This window comes from Myotis brandtii, unplaced genomic scaffold (genome assembly GCF_000412655.1).
Source record: "Myotis brandtii unplaced genomic scaffold, ASM41265v1 scaffold64, whole genome shotgun sequence".
NCBI classification, from domain to species: domain Eukaryota; kingdom Metazoa; phylum Chordata; class Mammalia; order Chiroptera; family Vespertilionidae; genus Myotis; species Myotis brandtii.
In genome coordinates, this window is record NW_005370460.1 from 3,110,885 (window position 1) to 3,127,184 (window position 16,300).

The window sequence follows — 16,300 nt, forward strand, 5'->3', positions numbered from 1 at the left end:
GAGAAGAACTCGGACACTTCTAGGTTTCAAGAAATTTGCCTTCCAATTAAACGCTGCCACATTCCCCAGAAGCTCTTTGCAATGGCACCGTTCAGCATTAAGCTCTCCAGTTCTCAGCCATCTCTCCCGTAATTGTCCTAAGTGGAGCTAATGAATGGGAAGGATTCCTGATTCTCAGAGGTCCTGACTCACCAGTGATTTCCCAGCTCTCCTGGGTCTCTACCCTCTTCAGGGGCCTCAGGCGGTTCCTTCATGGTTAGCATATAAAAGGTAAGTAAAGCTTGGAGCCAGATAAAGCTGGATTAATGATGCAAATGGAAGGAAGGAAAGAAATAAAAAACTAACAGAGCAAAAGAAACATTCAGGGCATTGCTAAGCAGCGGGCCATAGCCACCAAGAAACGAGATGGAAGAACTACGGGACACCCGAAGCGCTCTGTCAGGGTGTAGAGGATAAAGGCTGTGTGCAGGGGCAAGGACCAAGAAGAGGAACCGGCCAGCGGCTAAGATGCTCACATCTCCACTCACCCAACACCAGCAGCTCCACCGAGTCCTCGTTTTTGCCCTCCAGGTCATCGGGGGTGGTGATGATACAGTAATAGAGTCCACTGTCTCCCCACATGAGTTTTCCAATTTGAAGATCTGCATCTGTTATCACAGAAAGAAGAACCCAATGATACACCTGGCCTCTGAGAAGAGCAATAAACAATGTGGGAATGAGGGGGCCCTTGGGGCGTGTCCTGTTTACCTGGATGGTGGTTGACAAGATGTTTGACTTATCTAAACAAACATCCTAATATATAAAAAGCCAGGGGCTGTCACAACCGAAACAACCAGATGAATGATCTAACAGCAGGTTGCGTGGGGTGACCAGGCTGGCAGGGGGGGCAGCTGGGGGCGACCAGGCCAGCAGGGAGGGCAGTAAGGGACAACCAGGCTGGTGGGGGGGCAGTTAGGGGCGATCAGGCAGGCAGGCAGGTGAGCAGTTAGGAGCCAGCGGTCCAGGATTGTGAGAGGGATGTCTGACTGCCGGTTTAGGCCCGATCCTAAACTGGCAGTTGGGCATCCCCTGAGGGGTCCCGGATTGGAGAGGTTACAGGATGGGCTGAGGGGAACACCCCCATGCACAAATTTCGTGCACCGGGCCTCTAGTTACAGGATGGGCTGAGGGAAACACCCCCATGCACAAATTTCGTGCACCAGGCCTCTAGTACAAAATAAAAACCCAGTATCCCTGAGGCTAGAGTCCGGGAGCCCCAGCAGAATCGGTCTTGTTCCAGGTCGAGGCCAGGAACAGAAGACCAAGCAACCAAGCGGGTGCAGAGTACCCGAGAGCCAGGTACATTCTAGAATTACCTGGACTACTGCAAAGGAGCTGGCTTCACAGCAGTTCTTCAAAATGCAAATTACCCACTAGATCAAATCAGACTCTTAGGGCCCTTTCTTGTCCAAAGCTGCAGGGAGCAGGAGCAAGGGTGGCAGTGAGAGAAAACCACCCGGGGCGTGGCCATGGCAGCCGCCTGGCTCAGGACCCCACAGGCGTGCAGCCCTTCTCCCAGGGAGGAGTCTGCTTCCTAAGTTCAGGAAAGGCCCTGCAGACTGATGTCAAGGTGTCTGACAGAGGCAGTTCTTTTGCTAGAACCTATTTAATTTCGATTCTGACAGCAAGGCCCTCCAAATGGAGGGCAAGTCAGGAAGGACAGTTCCCCAAGCTCAGCTCCGTCTGCTCTGGCTGTCACATGCTCCTCCCCACGAGCCCATGAAAGCAAGTCGATGGGGTTCTTGCTGCTCCCATGTCCCAGAAAATCAGTCTTGAGGGGCTGCGAGGCTGGGAGGCCAGCATCCCTAGGTCATGGAAGACTGGTACTAAGGTCCCTCCCATCCTAATTCAAAGCAGAGGCTTGATTACCGTGGACGATGGTGACCTCTCGGCCCCTGTAGAAGTCTCCCAGGGTGACGGTCGAGCCCTGTTTTGAAGCGACCACTCGAACGGTCCTCCTGCTGTCCAAGCAGTCCAGGTAGGGGTCCCACTCCAGGTTTCTCTTGCTGAGAGACTGGGCCCGGGGAGAGGCCATGCCCAGGGACTCCCCCATGCGATCCTGGCAGTAGGACTTGAACTTCCACTGCACGACGGCGGGCTGGCGGGAGGACGTGGAGAAGTGGCAGCGGAGCAGTGTGGGCTGGAAGAGCATGGCCACCTGCTTCTTGTCGGGCACTGTGACCTGGAGACCACCTGCCAGGGCTGCAACACAGAGGGAAATGTCCATACAGCATCGGTACCCAGAACGTCACACACAGCGTGTGGGCGTGCCCTCCTGCCTCACCCCCCTCACCTGCCCCCCCGCCCCGTTTTCTCCTTCAAGTTAATGGCATCAGTCGCCATCCAGTCGCCTTGTTCAGAAACCTGCCATCGCTCCCAATACCCAACCAGTCACTAAGTCACGTCAATGTGATCTCAGCATTCTTATTACGCCTCCCCGCCTTCTCACCCACTTCTCAAATGCCCTCCTCCGGTCTTGCGTGTACGATTGCAATAATCTCTTGTCTGTCCCTTGCTGCAGCTGCTCACAGGCAGTGCCTCCTCTTTAGTTCAGGTGAACTTTCTACAACTGACTGTTAGGGTTCTCCTTAAAACCCCCCACTCCTCCTCCTTGGCCTTCAGAATTGTTGGCAAGGCATTTAGGGCTCTCTCTCCATCACCCAGTCCCTCCTACCTCCTTCACTTCCTGCAGCACCTCTGAGCGCCATGTGCCCCAGATGCGATTTCACACCTGTTGCTCCTTGTTTCTGGGATGCTTTTGCCTCACTTCTTTCCCTGGAAACTTCCTTCCACTTTTCAAAACCCAGTTCAAAAGCCGCCTGTGACCAATCAGTGCATTGGTCACTTCCTCCCTGGCCGTCAGTCTCCCCCGCGTTCTCCTGTAGACATGTGTTATAGGACCTTTGCAAGGATCTGTGTCCATACCTGCCATGCCCGTCAGACTTAGCCTGCTGTCCGGGCCTGTGAAGCCCGTAGGTACTCGGCACATATCTGATAAATGAGGCCAGTGAAGACAGGAAGTGTGCTTCAGGGGAAGTGACTTCCCTTCCAGCTGGTGACCAAGCAAAGGGGTCAGAGATGAAGGGGAATGAAGACTTTGAGAGAAATGGAGAATTTCAGATCAGAAGCAGTGGACTAAGTTCAAAAGCTCTGAAGGATGATCTAAAGTGGAGGTGGGATGGGAGGGAGGGGAGAAAGCAGATGAGAAGTTTCAGTGGTGAAAAGACACAACCTGAGGCTTAGTGTCCAAGGAGGAGGGAAATTTCAGTGAATGAAAGACCAGGGAGCATCTGGGAGGCAGAGGACCTCTATGAACTCAATGGTAAGATCTAGAAATGCCAAGCAAAGAGGACATCACTTCCTCAGGTGAACGGGAGGAGAGTCAAGAGTTTCTAGCTCAATGTGAGATTAGAAGCAGATACAGACTTATGATAAGCAGAAAAAAAGGAAGATTAGTGCAAAGACATGAATAGAAGGAGGTTCAGAAATGAAGCCAGGAGCCTGCCAATCAGCTTCCGGTTGCTTGGGGCAGTTTCACTAGAGAACTACAGGTGGACTTGAGCCACGCAGGAAAGCCTTCTGCGTGGGTGCCTTCTGTCCTTTATTGCTGCCAACGTTCACTGTGACTCTGCAAAGCAAAGCCACTCTCCAGCTCAGCCATACACTATTGAGAGGTGTTTATAGAAACACCTTGGCCCCAGTAGCCTAATGGATAAGGCATTGGCCTCCTATAGAAACACCTTGGATGAGGGCAAGATATGGTATTTGGGCCGATGTCTCCAGATCTCCAGGAGGGCCTCTGTGAATGCATGGGGAGAAACTAGCTTCTAATCCCTGTGAGGAGAAAAGGGCTCTGCTCTCCGTGGAACTGGGAAGCGAACACAACACAGTGCTTGAGATTTAGGAAATCTTCAAGTGCTTTGAGTCTACCAAGCGCTCAATGGCCGCCGATGGGATAACTGAAGGGCTGGAAGAGCAAGTGAATGCCGATTCATGTGGGAATTTCTAGAACTCTGCAGGGGAAACTGGTTAAATGAGCCCTGAATGCCATGCATGGCCCAACAAAATAGTACTGGTGTCAAAAGATAGGGCCTGGAACCTTATCTGGCTGTAGAGTAGTGGTAAGGCCCCGGGCAATCCCTACCTGTAAAATGAGCCTCAGAATTCTCACTCACTGGGTTGTTAACCATTGTCACCTCCTGGGTCCCCTGCAGAGTGGACCATGCAGAGCCCTGTGACCATGGCCTATAGAGGGTAGTTCTCACATACTCATCCGTCCCTTGCCTGCAATGCTGAGGTTCCCACATCTTGATGACCATCCAGCATCAGTAGGTCTGACTACAGCCAGACTGTGTAGACCAGCTCCATCCAGGTGTGAAGAGTTCCCACCTGGGAACTCACTTGAGAGCCCCAGCTCCCAGGCTCCACTGCTGCCCTCCCCACCCCCCATCTCCCCCACTCCCCCACTCCCGGTACGGATGGGCTAATGCCCTTCTCCCGGACTCACACAGCTGGATTAGGAAAATTCTTTACATTTCCTCCTTAAATTCCACTGCACTACTCTAACCTTATGATTCTTCTTCCAGTCCTATTCACCTCCCAATTTTCCAGGTACCCCAAATGGGAAAGAGGGGTGAAGTGACTTGTTAGCAGTGGCCACGGTTGGGTAACCAGGGACGGGACGGTTCCCAGCACGGGGCTGTGTACTTGACCCCACCGCCTGTGGGCTCTGCTACCTATTCAGGCGAACTTGGGGAATCACATTTCCTAGCCTTTCTCGGATAAATAAAACCAGCAAAGGAGCAGGTGCAGCCAGAAGCACTGGGGGTTGTTTTATCAGAGTGTCAGGCATGGCGTTTTGTTCATCAGATGATTCCTAAGAATAACCTCCTTCCCAGCTCTGTTCGCTCAGAATGAGAGACCAAGCCGCTGGGCCCCTGTAATTATTAACAGGGGTCACTCAGTTCTCAGCTCCTGCTATGACATGGACATAAACTCCTCCCCAGAGAAGGAAAACATTCTCAGAATCATCTGCCTTATTACAGCCGGAGAGCTAAGGCGTGGATCTTACAGTCAACCCTAAACTAGAATCCCCTTGTTGTGCTGGAGTCTACACGGGCTAAGCAGAATGTCTTCGAATGCCAGGTAACTAAGTGCAGACATCTCCGCCTCTTGCAGTATTTATTCATCTGCATCCAAGCTAAGGGTCACTCTCTCCCTTAGTTCCTACTACTTAAGGCCTCGCCTCCCTCAAGCCTCATCTGCATGTTTAACCGGTACTTCAAATGAAGCATGTCTACACCTCATCTCTCATCGCCTCTGCTTCTACCCTTTGCTGGTTCTTCCTCTTCCAGCTCTTCGCCAGTCTACCCCCAACCTACTGCCTCAGAGAGAAATCATAATTCTGGTAATTTCCTCTCTGGCCCTGACCACACTCGGTTGGTCATTAAGGCTAAGCTCTCAAATTTGACCTTTCTCCATTCCCATGGTCATTCCCTAAGTCAGACATCTATCGCTGTTGCTCCATAATAGTTACAAAATGCTTCCCACGTGAGAAATTGTGTCCAGCACTAGCCATGTAGTACCTTAGTGAATTCTCTCAAAAACCCTATAGAGTAGATATTAATGTTATTATACCCCATTTTATGGATGAAGAAACTGATTCTTAGAGAATGCCGGCATCTTCCCAACGTCTCAGAGTTAGCAAGTGATGGTCAGCTTGAACCAGGCTGACTGGCTCCAAAGTTCTTAACCACCACCTCCCACAGGACCTCACGCTGTCCTGTTCTATAGCAGCCTCTTCCGTGGGGCCCTACTTCCAGCCTGATATGCTCTCCACGTTTCCTCTACCAAGACGTAGCTAACCCTCTGTTCCCTGCTTTCAGGCCTCTGTTCCCTCCCCATTCCTTCAGGATGAAACGCCAATGCCTGGACATGGCACATAAGGTCTTCCCCACCATCTGGCTCCAGGCACGCTCTGGACAAACAAAAATATTTCTCTCTTTAACTATAAATACTTATTCCCTTCCTCGGAGGACACAGTGGCGTGTAACTGGAGGAGTTCCTGGCACAGATGGAGAGAAGCCCCGAGCGTGGTCGTGCACGCACACGAGTAGGTGTGGGCACACTGCAGGGCTCTGGGTCCAAGAAGGTCTAAAGGACCAGTCCGTGATCTTGAGAAATTCAAGATAAACTTGGTTTCTAACTCTAAGGTCCCCGAGGGCAGGGACCAGTATTTGGTTGACAGTACTCAGTACACAGCCCAGCCCAGCTGAAGCTCATGCGATGTGGGGTGCATCAGTGAATGAAAGAACCAGGGAGGGGGGATCTGAAGGGCCTTTCTCAGCAGGTCCCCAGTGAAGAGAATGCGTGCTGGCCAGGGTCCAGGAAGGCTGCCTAGGAGGCGTGAGTGGCCGCTCCGAGCAGCAGCCCCATCTCAGTGAGTCACCCCAGGTACCTCCTCACCAGGCCAGGAAGATCAGCTCCAAGTGCAGACAGTGCCTCCCTGGATGGCAAAGTGAGGCCCTGGCCCAATTCTCACATACGGAAAAGGACTATGTACTTGAGAGATTAACAAAAGCGGGGTCTGAAGCAAGGCTGTTCTTATTTTAGCGCTTTCATTTTTTTCAAAGCAAGTTCCTTTTCCCCGCAAGTAGTAAGCTATTCCTGGCAGCATCTCTGTGAGGCAGATCTGTAAGCCCAGCCCCGCTGTAGAGAAGCAGCGCTTGCTGGAAAAGGTCATGGAAAATTAGCACTGTTAGCGACAGGCGTCTTCAGAACTATCTGCAGCTCACCCAGCCCTGAACTCTTCAAGCCCCAGAAGTAGGATCTGACCTCAGGACTGCCCCATCCCAGCATGCCTCGGCCTTCGGGTCTAAGATTTTCTTCTGGCCACTATGACAACACAAACCTTCCTTTTCCTGCCTCCAAGTTACATCTTCTTTAAGAAATTCATCTTCTGTCTCCACATGTGCAATATGTCCCAATTTCCTAAGACTGTTTTAGGGACGATTGATGGGCAGGTTTTCTAAGTGTCAGATGAGTAAGGTGTGTCCAAACAGCTGCTCCAGGTCTGTCCTGAGTCCAAACAAGGAGAGAAAGCCTGTCCATCCCCTGGCAGCATTGTGCAGGGAAGGAGCAAAGGGATGTTGACCTACAGGCTCAAGATTTTAAGGCAAAGAAAATGCAGCTTGACTCCCTCCCCAAATAGAACCATTCATCTTGATACTTGATATACATGGGCTAAAAAAATAAAATAAAAAAGAGCCCTGGCTGGTGTTGCTAGGTGGTTACAGTGTCGGCCTGAGGATGGAAGGGTCTTGGGTTTGATTCGATTCCTGGTCAAAGGCACGTACCTGGGTTGCAGGTTCGATCTCCAGCCCTGGTTGGGTGGGGCGCATGTGGGAGGCAACCAATTGATGTTTTGCTCTCTCTCCTCTCTCCCTCCCTTTCACTCTCTCTAAAATTCAATGAGAATAATATCCTTGGGTGAGGATTAACAACGACAACAAAATTATAAAATAAAATTAAGTAAAAAAGAGTTGACAAAGAATAGTAGACTTCCCCTTGGTGTTTGCCTAATATCTAAGCCTGATTCTCCCGCAAAATTATAAAATAAAATAAAGTAAAAAAGAGTTGACAAAGAATAGACTTCCCGTTGGTGTTTGCCTAATATCTAAGCCTGATTCTCCCGCTGTCCCATTGGTTCTGTGAGACAATCAACTTCCAATAAATTCCTTTCCTGCTTAAGTTCTCCTGTTTGTTACCATGATACCTGATTGCTTGATCCATTTCAGGGTGGGAGTGACCAGATGTACCATGTTGAGATTTAAGAAACCATGAAAGCCTTCTTTTACGTCTCCTCCCCAAGAGTCCCCAAAGGCCGCAGTCTCTCCCCTTCTCCATGGGGCTAAGGTAAACACCAGTCCTTGCCCACGTGGGCTTGGCTCATGGCCTGATTAGAATTGGCTGCCAACACTCTGGCACTCTGCACACAGAGAGTGCCATTCGTTAAGCACATGCTCCGTGTGTCCAGTGGAGCCATGCTGTCCCGTTCTCTGTCACCACAGAATAGATGAGAGCCAGGAGCCTGTCTCCTTCCTGTCTCATTTGCCTCATCTCCTGACATCTGAAGTGAGCTAACGCCTGGCGGGCTTACCTGCTGTTCCAATGGGACCAAAGCCATACAACAGAGGGCAGCCTCCACCTCACAGGAACCCCTGGTTCATTTAGGTGGGCCGCTTTCTAGGATGCACCAGCCACTTGCACAGAGAAAACTCCAGTAAGAAAGCTCTCATCGATCTTTATCAACTTATCGGTGTTTCCAGGCTAGCTTTCTCACCTGAGCTCCGGACCCCAGTACATGACTTCTTTTTATTCTCCATCTGGATGTTACACAAGCACTTCAAACGCATCACTCTATGGAAGGAGATGCTAACTGTCCCCTTCTGTTAGTATCAGAGCTTCCCAGGTGTTAATCCGGCCAGCCAAGTACTAGACTCTCTTGCAGCTAATTGTGGCCGCATGATTAGGTGAGGACAAAGGTATGTGAGGACAAGTGATATGTGCGACTTCTGGGTCCCCTCTCTGTGCTGGGCCAGCACAGCCAAGGCTTCGGCAAGCCTGGGGGTGGGGGTGAAGGATGTAGAAAAGATAGACAAAGAGACTAAGCTGGGTCTAGGTCAGCCGTGGGCAAACTACGGCCCGCGGGCCGGATCCGGCTGGTTTGAAATGAATAAAACTAAAACTAAAAAAAAGACCGTACCCTTTTATGTAATGATGTTTACTTTGAATTTATATTAGTTCACACAAACACTCCATCCATGCTTTTGTTCCGGCCCTCCGGTCCAGTTCAATGTTCTTGTGGGTTTCACTTGTTTTGGCAGCACTTGCTTCACCTCCCACAGCCCGTTAACTATCCAGATAGGATCTAGGGGGCTCATAAGGTCAAGCTTAATTATGCTAAGAAGGCTGCGCCCTCTAAGCTGGGACTTGTTTGTGGCTTTGCCAACTGGTCAGTCCAAGGCTTAACCCTACAGCAGCTCCCTACACTCTCTAAAGATGGGCTGCCTGCCCTGGCCCTCTGTGTCCTTTGCTCCTGCTGACTGGGACATGCTCTTGGGAGCCACATGTTTGGAATGGTAGACTCACCCCTACTGGGTCTGGATAGTTACAGGAGAGAAGGAAATTATTTTGTGTGAGTTACTATACTTTAGGATTTCTTTGTGACAGTAGCTTAGACTGTAGTGCTTTACTATAATGCAAAAGCTTGAAGCTTTACCACCCTTAAGATGTTTCTCTCCCTACACTCTGTACAGATGGGCTGCCTGCCCTGGCTCTGTGTCCTTTGCTCCTGCTGGCTGGGGCATGCTCTTGGGAGCCACATGTTTGGAATGGTAGACTCACCCCTACTGGGTCTGGATAGTTACAGGAGAGAAGGAAATTATTTTGTGTGAGTTACTATACTTTAGGATTTCTTTGTGACAGTAGCTTAGACTGTAGTGCTTTACTATAATGCAAAAGCTTGAAGCTTTACCACCCTTAAGATGTTTCTCCTCTTGTACTCGTTCATGTCCATGGGTGGCATCCCCGGCAACCCCAAGCCAGAAGCCTGGGGGCACCTTTAACATTCCCTCCCCTCCCACCTCCACATCCAACCAAGCCCGTGCCTTGTCCTCCCTCCCTGCTCCTCTGTCCACTTTTCGCATCCCCGCTGCCCTAGGCGAGCTCGGGATCTCATGTCCCGCTTCTCTCTGCAAGTCTCCCCACGTCTAACCCACTCTCCACACTGAGACCCAACTGCTATTCCTGAAATGCGCATCTGATTGTGGCGGCCCTGGCTCTGACCCTCTGGCCACTTCAGGAGCATAGGGACGCGTTCCAGATGGGGCCGCTCTCCTCCATTCCCCCTGAAGCAGTAAATTCTCCCACCACACTGAAATATCTATGAATTTCAGAAAACATCATGTCCTCCCGTGATTCTTGGTCCTTGCGTATGCTGTTCCCTCTGCAAATGTCCCTTCCTCATCCCGCTCTCCCCTAGTGACTTCTACTGATCCTTCTGTCGTACTTGCTTAGCTATCACTTCCTTTAGAGGCTCTGTCTTGCTCCTACTATGGTCATAGTGCCCTTCAGAACCACATCACGTGACCTGAGAATCTATTTGGTCATCTGTCTTCTCCATTGATAACAAACTCCCCCTTCAATCTTTTTGAAAGACTCTACTACATAGTAGGTACTCGAAACATTTGTCAACAATTTGACCTGGTGGATTATATTATTTGTTCCCTATTATTTTTCCCTCCCCTCTCTTGTATGTTCCCTGTGGGTGGAGTACACTAACCACCCCATAGACTGTAGGCTTGACCCTGTGACTTGCTTTGGCCAATCAAATGTGAGCTCATGTGCCAGGAGGCATGTCCAAGCAGAAGTTGGAAAGGCATTTGCATGGTGTGGTTCCACCCCTTTCCCAGGTTCCCTTGAGCCCTCCTCGGTAAGAGAACAGCATGCGCAGATAGTGGCTGCTCCCTCGTCCTGGGTCTTGGAGTAGGAAGACATTGAGAACTGAGACCGGTCCACCAATTCCAGCCCTAAACGTTGGCTGCTGTGAGCTGTTCTGATTTAGGAGTTGCTTGTTGCTGCATCAAAGTGCTGAATAACGTGCCTGTTTGGGGTTCCTAAGTAGTATGAGGGCCTACTATATGCCAAAGGTGGTGCTAGGAGTTTCACATAATTTCAATGATCACAACAACCCTCTCATTTTAAAGCCAAAGAAATGAAGGTAAAATATTAAGCTAGTAGTCAAAGGTCAGTTGGAGCCTAATCCCTGTCTCCCACTGCCTCTCAGGCCGCCTCCAGATGAGCCACGCGCATGGAGGGGGAGGGCAGGACCCCAAGCTGAATGGGCAACGGCCCTGCGGGGCCGCGATGCCACGGACAGTATGGAAGCTGGAGGCGCCCTGTTCCGGGGTCCTCCTTGTCTCCTGGCCCACAGAGAACCCTAGCCATCCCAAATGTCTTCTTTCCTTTTCAAAGAGCCAACATTATCTTGAAGACTAAGACCTTAAGCATATAGATGCCACAGCTACACCCTGTGGGCCTCCTGGTCACACAGCGCCAGCCCGTCCCCAGGGGCTCTGACACGCAGCAGCGTCCACGGTGGGTCACCTCTGCTCTCCCGTGCCGCGTCCACTCCTTTTCTGTACCGCTCAGGATTTAACGTGAAATGCTAAATGCTTTCCTTTCTCACTGCCCTGGCAGTATTCCCCTGGGTTCTCTGGACTCTGAGCCTCACTCCCCAAGGCCCCATAATAGACACCAGGTGTGTCCGCGAAAGACTGTTTCCTTTGGATCCCGGCACTTGAAACAAGCCATATTAAGCCAGTGGCACAGTTTCATATTCTTTTCATCAATGAGAGACCATGGCCTCAGGTGAGTCACCTCGGAGCCTTGGTTTTCTCAAGCACTGGAGGTGACACCAGCCGTGCCCTCTTAGAGGGACCAGAGGGGTAATGAACCTGAGAGCCAGTTAACAGAGAAAAGCACTAGGGCACATAAATGAGCAAGAGCCGCCACCACATCGTACCTTCCTTTATAGTCCGGACTCGGGACCAAGAGGCTTAAGAGCTAACGTAGTCGGAAGGATGAAGAGGTGAGTCCAGAAGAAAACATTAGACTATTAGGGGCAGCCTAGGGCCATGCTGGCTAGAGTCCTGCCTGGGCCACAGCTGGCCCCGCTCACTCTCCCAGTCCTGAACACGAACACGTTCCATCGTTCCGACTGACCCCGCTCTGTCCGCCAAGCACTGGGTGCCACCCGTTTGTCCCTCTGAGGGACCTAAGGAGCTCTCCCTTCCCAGCTGGCGTCTCTCCTGCCAGTCATTCACGGCCAGAGCAAGGCTGCGGGCACTGGCTCCTCACTGGGGGAGTCATCAGGAAGACTGGACCTGTGGCTCTGATTTCTAACTCCCCCCAATTGGAGAAAAGTTCAGAACCAGACTCTTAGAGCTGAAAGGGACCTTGGTCCCCATCTCATTCAACAGATTCTAAGACCCAGATCCCATGGCTGGACAGTTCGTCTATGGAGGAGATGAGGGCAGAGCGTCAACTCCCAGCCAGGGTCCCTTCCACTAAGCAAGTCCTGGCACTGACACTGTGAATACTGGACGGGCAGGAAGGACCTGCACCAGGACGCTCACCGCCCTGCAGTAAACCCAGGGCTGATGCCCAGGTCTGGGCACACTGGCCAGCCTACAGCCATGTGAGTCTAGAACAGGGGTGGGCAAACTTTTTGACTCGAGGGCCACAATGGGTTCTTAAACTGGACCGGAGGGCCGGAACAAAGGCATGGATGGAGTGTTTGTGTGAACGCACTGGCCAGCCTGCAGCCATGTGAGTCTAGAACCTGAGGAATGATGGGGAAGGAAGGAAGTCCCTCTCCTGGTCCAGGGAGAAGCATCAGCTGGGGGAGGGAGGAGGAGGGGAGAGCTGTGAGGAGAGTGGAAAGAAGGTGCTCTGGGGTGAATATGGTATCTCCCAGGGGACAGGAGACCAGAGGAGGGAGAGAAACGGAAAGGCATGCAGGACAGGGAAGCAGCTCATGGAAGGGAGGGGTCAGCAGTCTCTCAAAGTGGCCCTTCCTTCTCCAAGGCGCAGACACTTGACCTCTCCACACCCAGGCCTGTCCTCCCACGGTCACCAGGCATCCACCTAATGCCAACCAGACCAGGCAACAGCCTGGAGACCGCCCTTCTGGCTCGGGCTGGGTCAGGAGCCCGGGAAGCCCACGGCCCCTGGTGCAGGCCTCATTGCTTCTGCTCATCTCATCGCTGCGTGTCCGCTTCCAGGCTGAGCGCCCCCTGAAGGCAGGGACTGTGCCTCTTCATCTGCTAACCCTACACACGCCTGGACATGGCAAAACTCAGCAGCTGACTGTGGGCATAAATGTCTCACCTGGGCCATCACTTCCTCTGCGGCCACCTCAGAGCTGCTCCACCCACCCCCAGGTTCGGGCTGGACATGCCTCCCCCACGCTCCGCCACACGTGTGCTCTCTCCATATCAAAATGACCTGAAGACTCATTTGAGTCACTGTGTAGACTGACAACTCTTTGAGGGCAAGGACTGTCTTTAGTTGTTGTTAATTCTCACCTGAGGATATTTTTTCCCCATTGCTTTTCAGAGAGAGTGGACGGGAGGGAGGGAGGGGGAGAGAGAGAGAGAAGCATGGATATGAGAGAGACACATCGACTGGTTGTCTCCTGCACGCGCCCTGACCAAGGCCCGGGAGCGAACCTGAAACCCAGGTACGTGCCCTTGACCTGGAATCAAATCCTCCACTCCTCGGTGTGGGGCCGATGCTCTAACCACTGAACACCAGCCAGGGCGCAAGGACTATCTTTACCTCTTTATTCTCAGCACCTATCACAATACTTAGACACCCAGGAGTTTAACACACGCTTGTAGAATGAATGAACAAATGAATGAACGAAACCAAAGAGGAACCAAAAGAAACGCTACTAGAGCAAGCAGTCTTCATCAGGGAAACCCCATCTCCAGAGTGTCCCCCCCCCCCCCCCCCCCCCCGCCAGTCCTGGTGAGGACCCCCCTCCCCACAAGCTGTGGGAGAAGATCCCAGGCCACGCCATCCACAGCCACGTTTGGGAACAAAGAGCGAAGCCTCCAGGCTTCCTGCTCCGGGCACCTGTTGCACCCACAGCCACATCCCTGAGCATTTTGTTTTGTTTGAAACAAGAACAACAGAACACAATCTACGACAGGAAGCGACATTCCAGCGACAATAAGAAAGCACCAGGCTGCTCTACAGCTGTGCGAATCCAGAAAGAAAGACAGCAAGGAGCTGCTGGAGCCCCGGCAGAACAGTGGAGTGTTGATTAGAAATTGCTCAGCCTGCGTTACAAGACAGAACCGGGGGAGGGGAAGGGAGGGGAGAGGGAAAAGAGGGGGAGAGAGGGGAGTGGGGGAGAGGACAGTGCGTGTTTTCTCCTGGGCTCTGACTCATTTCTAATCTGTCCTTTCCTCCCTTCCTCCCTCCCTCCCACCACCCCCTCAAGAGAGAATTCATTGATTGGGCCGGACTGCACTGTCTTACCTTTCCTCCCCTGGCTTCCCTGTGAAGGATGATGAGTCTGGATCCACTCCCCATCACTGCTCCTCTCCCCTCCCTCCCCCTCCGCCATTGTGGCCTCCACCTTGCTCCGGGTGAGAGCAGCTTGTCAGGCACTGGGGGGGGGGGCGCGAGGCAGGAGCAGAAGCTGGGATCGGGGTGCTACAGGTGCTCAGGGGACCCAGGGAGCCAGCCGCACCTGCAGAGCAGAGGCCCAGCTCTGACAGCGAGGGCCCTGCTCACTAACCTGTTGCCTGCTTCCGGGCAAGGGCGGCCTCTCTGCGTGCAGAAGGAAGAAGGCCGGGCAAAGCAGCCCACCGTTCCCAGCACAAACAAAACCAAACCCTACAATGAAAACTCAGAGGCCGCTTAGGAGAGAGCCACCCACGGGCGCTGGTTTGAGAGCACTGGGCTCTAGTCTCTGCTCCATCACACATTTGCTGGTGCTTGTCCTGTGGGCCTCCTTTCCGTCAAGGCTGCTGCCTGGGTCCCTGGCTGCCTGGGTCCCTGCCAGCGACCTGATTCCACTGCCGCAGAAGCCGTGAGCCACCGGCCAGGGCTGTTTCCCTTGCTCCCCTCCCTGCAAGGCCCTGGGGCTCTCTGACTCAGGGACCCTCCCAGGTGCCAGCTGACTTCAGGGAGGGTGCCATGCAGGCTCAGGGCCAAAGTTCCCGGGACAAGATAACAGAGAAGAAGAGGCAAATTGAGGACACTGAGGATCAGCGAGGGGGGAGGTGGCAGGCCCTGGCAGGCCAGGGGAGGGGGAGGCACGGATCAGCCAAACCCTGAAATTACAGATGATTCACATTTGAATAGTGTGGGAGGGAGACACGCAGAGCAGGCAGGAGAGGCCAACTCAGTGCAGAGCCCCCACCGGGACCACGGGCTCAGGAGCCAGGTAGGGCCCTTCCCTGGGAACAGGCAACGCCAAGGAGTCAGGACTCTCACTCTGAAGCGGAGGGGAGCAGGGGTTGCCTTTCCTGAGTGTATGTCACCCTCTCGCTGGGGTGAGTTAAGTGTGCTCCCCTTTCCCACCGGCTTGATTCTCCCAAGCCTTCTGGTTGGTGCCCCTGGAGCGGACAAGACTTCATCTTGGGGTGCTACTTTGCGTTTTCTCTCCTGCCTTTCACGGCCCCATCCTATCCTCACAACCTTTCTGATCCCTGTTCCTCTCCTCCATCACTCGGTCTCCACGGTCATTGCCTCAGAGCTGTCCAAACCCCCCAACCTTGCGAGCACCCTGCCCCAAGCAGGGCTACTGTGTGACTCCGGGCTGGCCACCCTGCCTGGCCACGTGTCTCTCAAACACACAGAGTCATGGGGGGGGGGGGGGAAAAGGGGCAAAAAAAAAAGCCTTAACAAAAGCCTTTGCAGACCCCAGGAGGGTGGGAGAAGTTCACGAAAAGGAAGGGAAGCCTGGAGGGCCCACCTGGAGGAAGTGGCAGCTGGGAGAAGCCCTACCTTCTGAGCATCTCTGCTGATTATCTTTACTGGGGGACGGGGCCTGTTTAGAGGGGTGGGGGGGAGGAAGGGCCCTCTCTCACGGTGGGACCACTCCCAAGAGGTACAAGTAAGAGACAGCAGGGCCCTAAATCTCACAACCAATGGAACCTCCACCCACCTGCCTCCTCACCCCTGCCTGAGAATGCCCCTGGGTCCCCGAGTCTCCAGGGAAGGAATTAAGGAGACGCTCCTCCGCCCCCGCCCCCACCCTCAGCGCCAGTTTCCCTAATTAACCAGCCTCCTCGGAGCTTCCCTTAGTCCCGCCAGGCTCTCCCCAGCACTGCACTCGGGTCCACAGAGGCAGAACCCTTGGAGGGGGATGCCGGTTCCAAAGAACCACCTCCAGTACTAGTGGGCCAGACACCTGCCTCTCCAGCGGCACCCCCCCCCCAACACGCAGCCCCTCCCCCACGTACCCGGCCGCTCACAGCTTCAGCACAGCCGGGGCGTGGGGTGGCGGGTGGGTGCACCCCCACGGCGAGAATATATAGAAAGTTCCCCGCGGCGGTGGCGAATGCCGCTTACCTGTCAGCCCGAAGAGCGCCATCCACGCCAGCGAGACCCGGTCCATCTCCCCCAACTTCCCATCCAGGGACGAGTGCGCGAGCCCAGTGGGGAGCGGCGCGGGCGCGGG

At 53.2% G+C, this 16,300-nt stretch overlaps 1 protein-coding gene across 2 annotated transcripts in view; it reads right to left on the bottom strand.

The window, feature by feature from the left end:
* Positions 1 to 16,294, bottom strand: part of ILDR2 (immunoglobulin-like domain containing receptor 2) — a 60,598-nt gene extending 44,304 nt beyond the window's left edge. For both annotated transcript variants that reach the window (XM_014528535.1, XM_014528536.1), the window contains exons 1-3: positions 16,192 to 16,294; positions 1,909 to 2,241; positions 528 to 647 (exon numbers count right to left, since the gene is read on the bottom strand). In XM_014528535.1, the coding sequence (XP_014384021.1) occupies positions 528 to 647; positions 1,909 to 2,241; positions 16,192 to 16,237 (499 nt within the window). In that variant the 5' untranslated portion in view covers positions 16,238 to 16,294. The remainder of the gene's footprint in view (positions 1 to 527; positions 648 to 1,908; positions 2,242 to 16,191) is intronic.
* Positions 16,295 to 16,300: the final 6 nt, after the last annotated feature.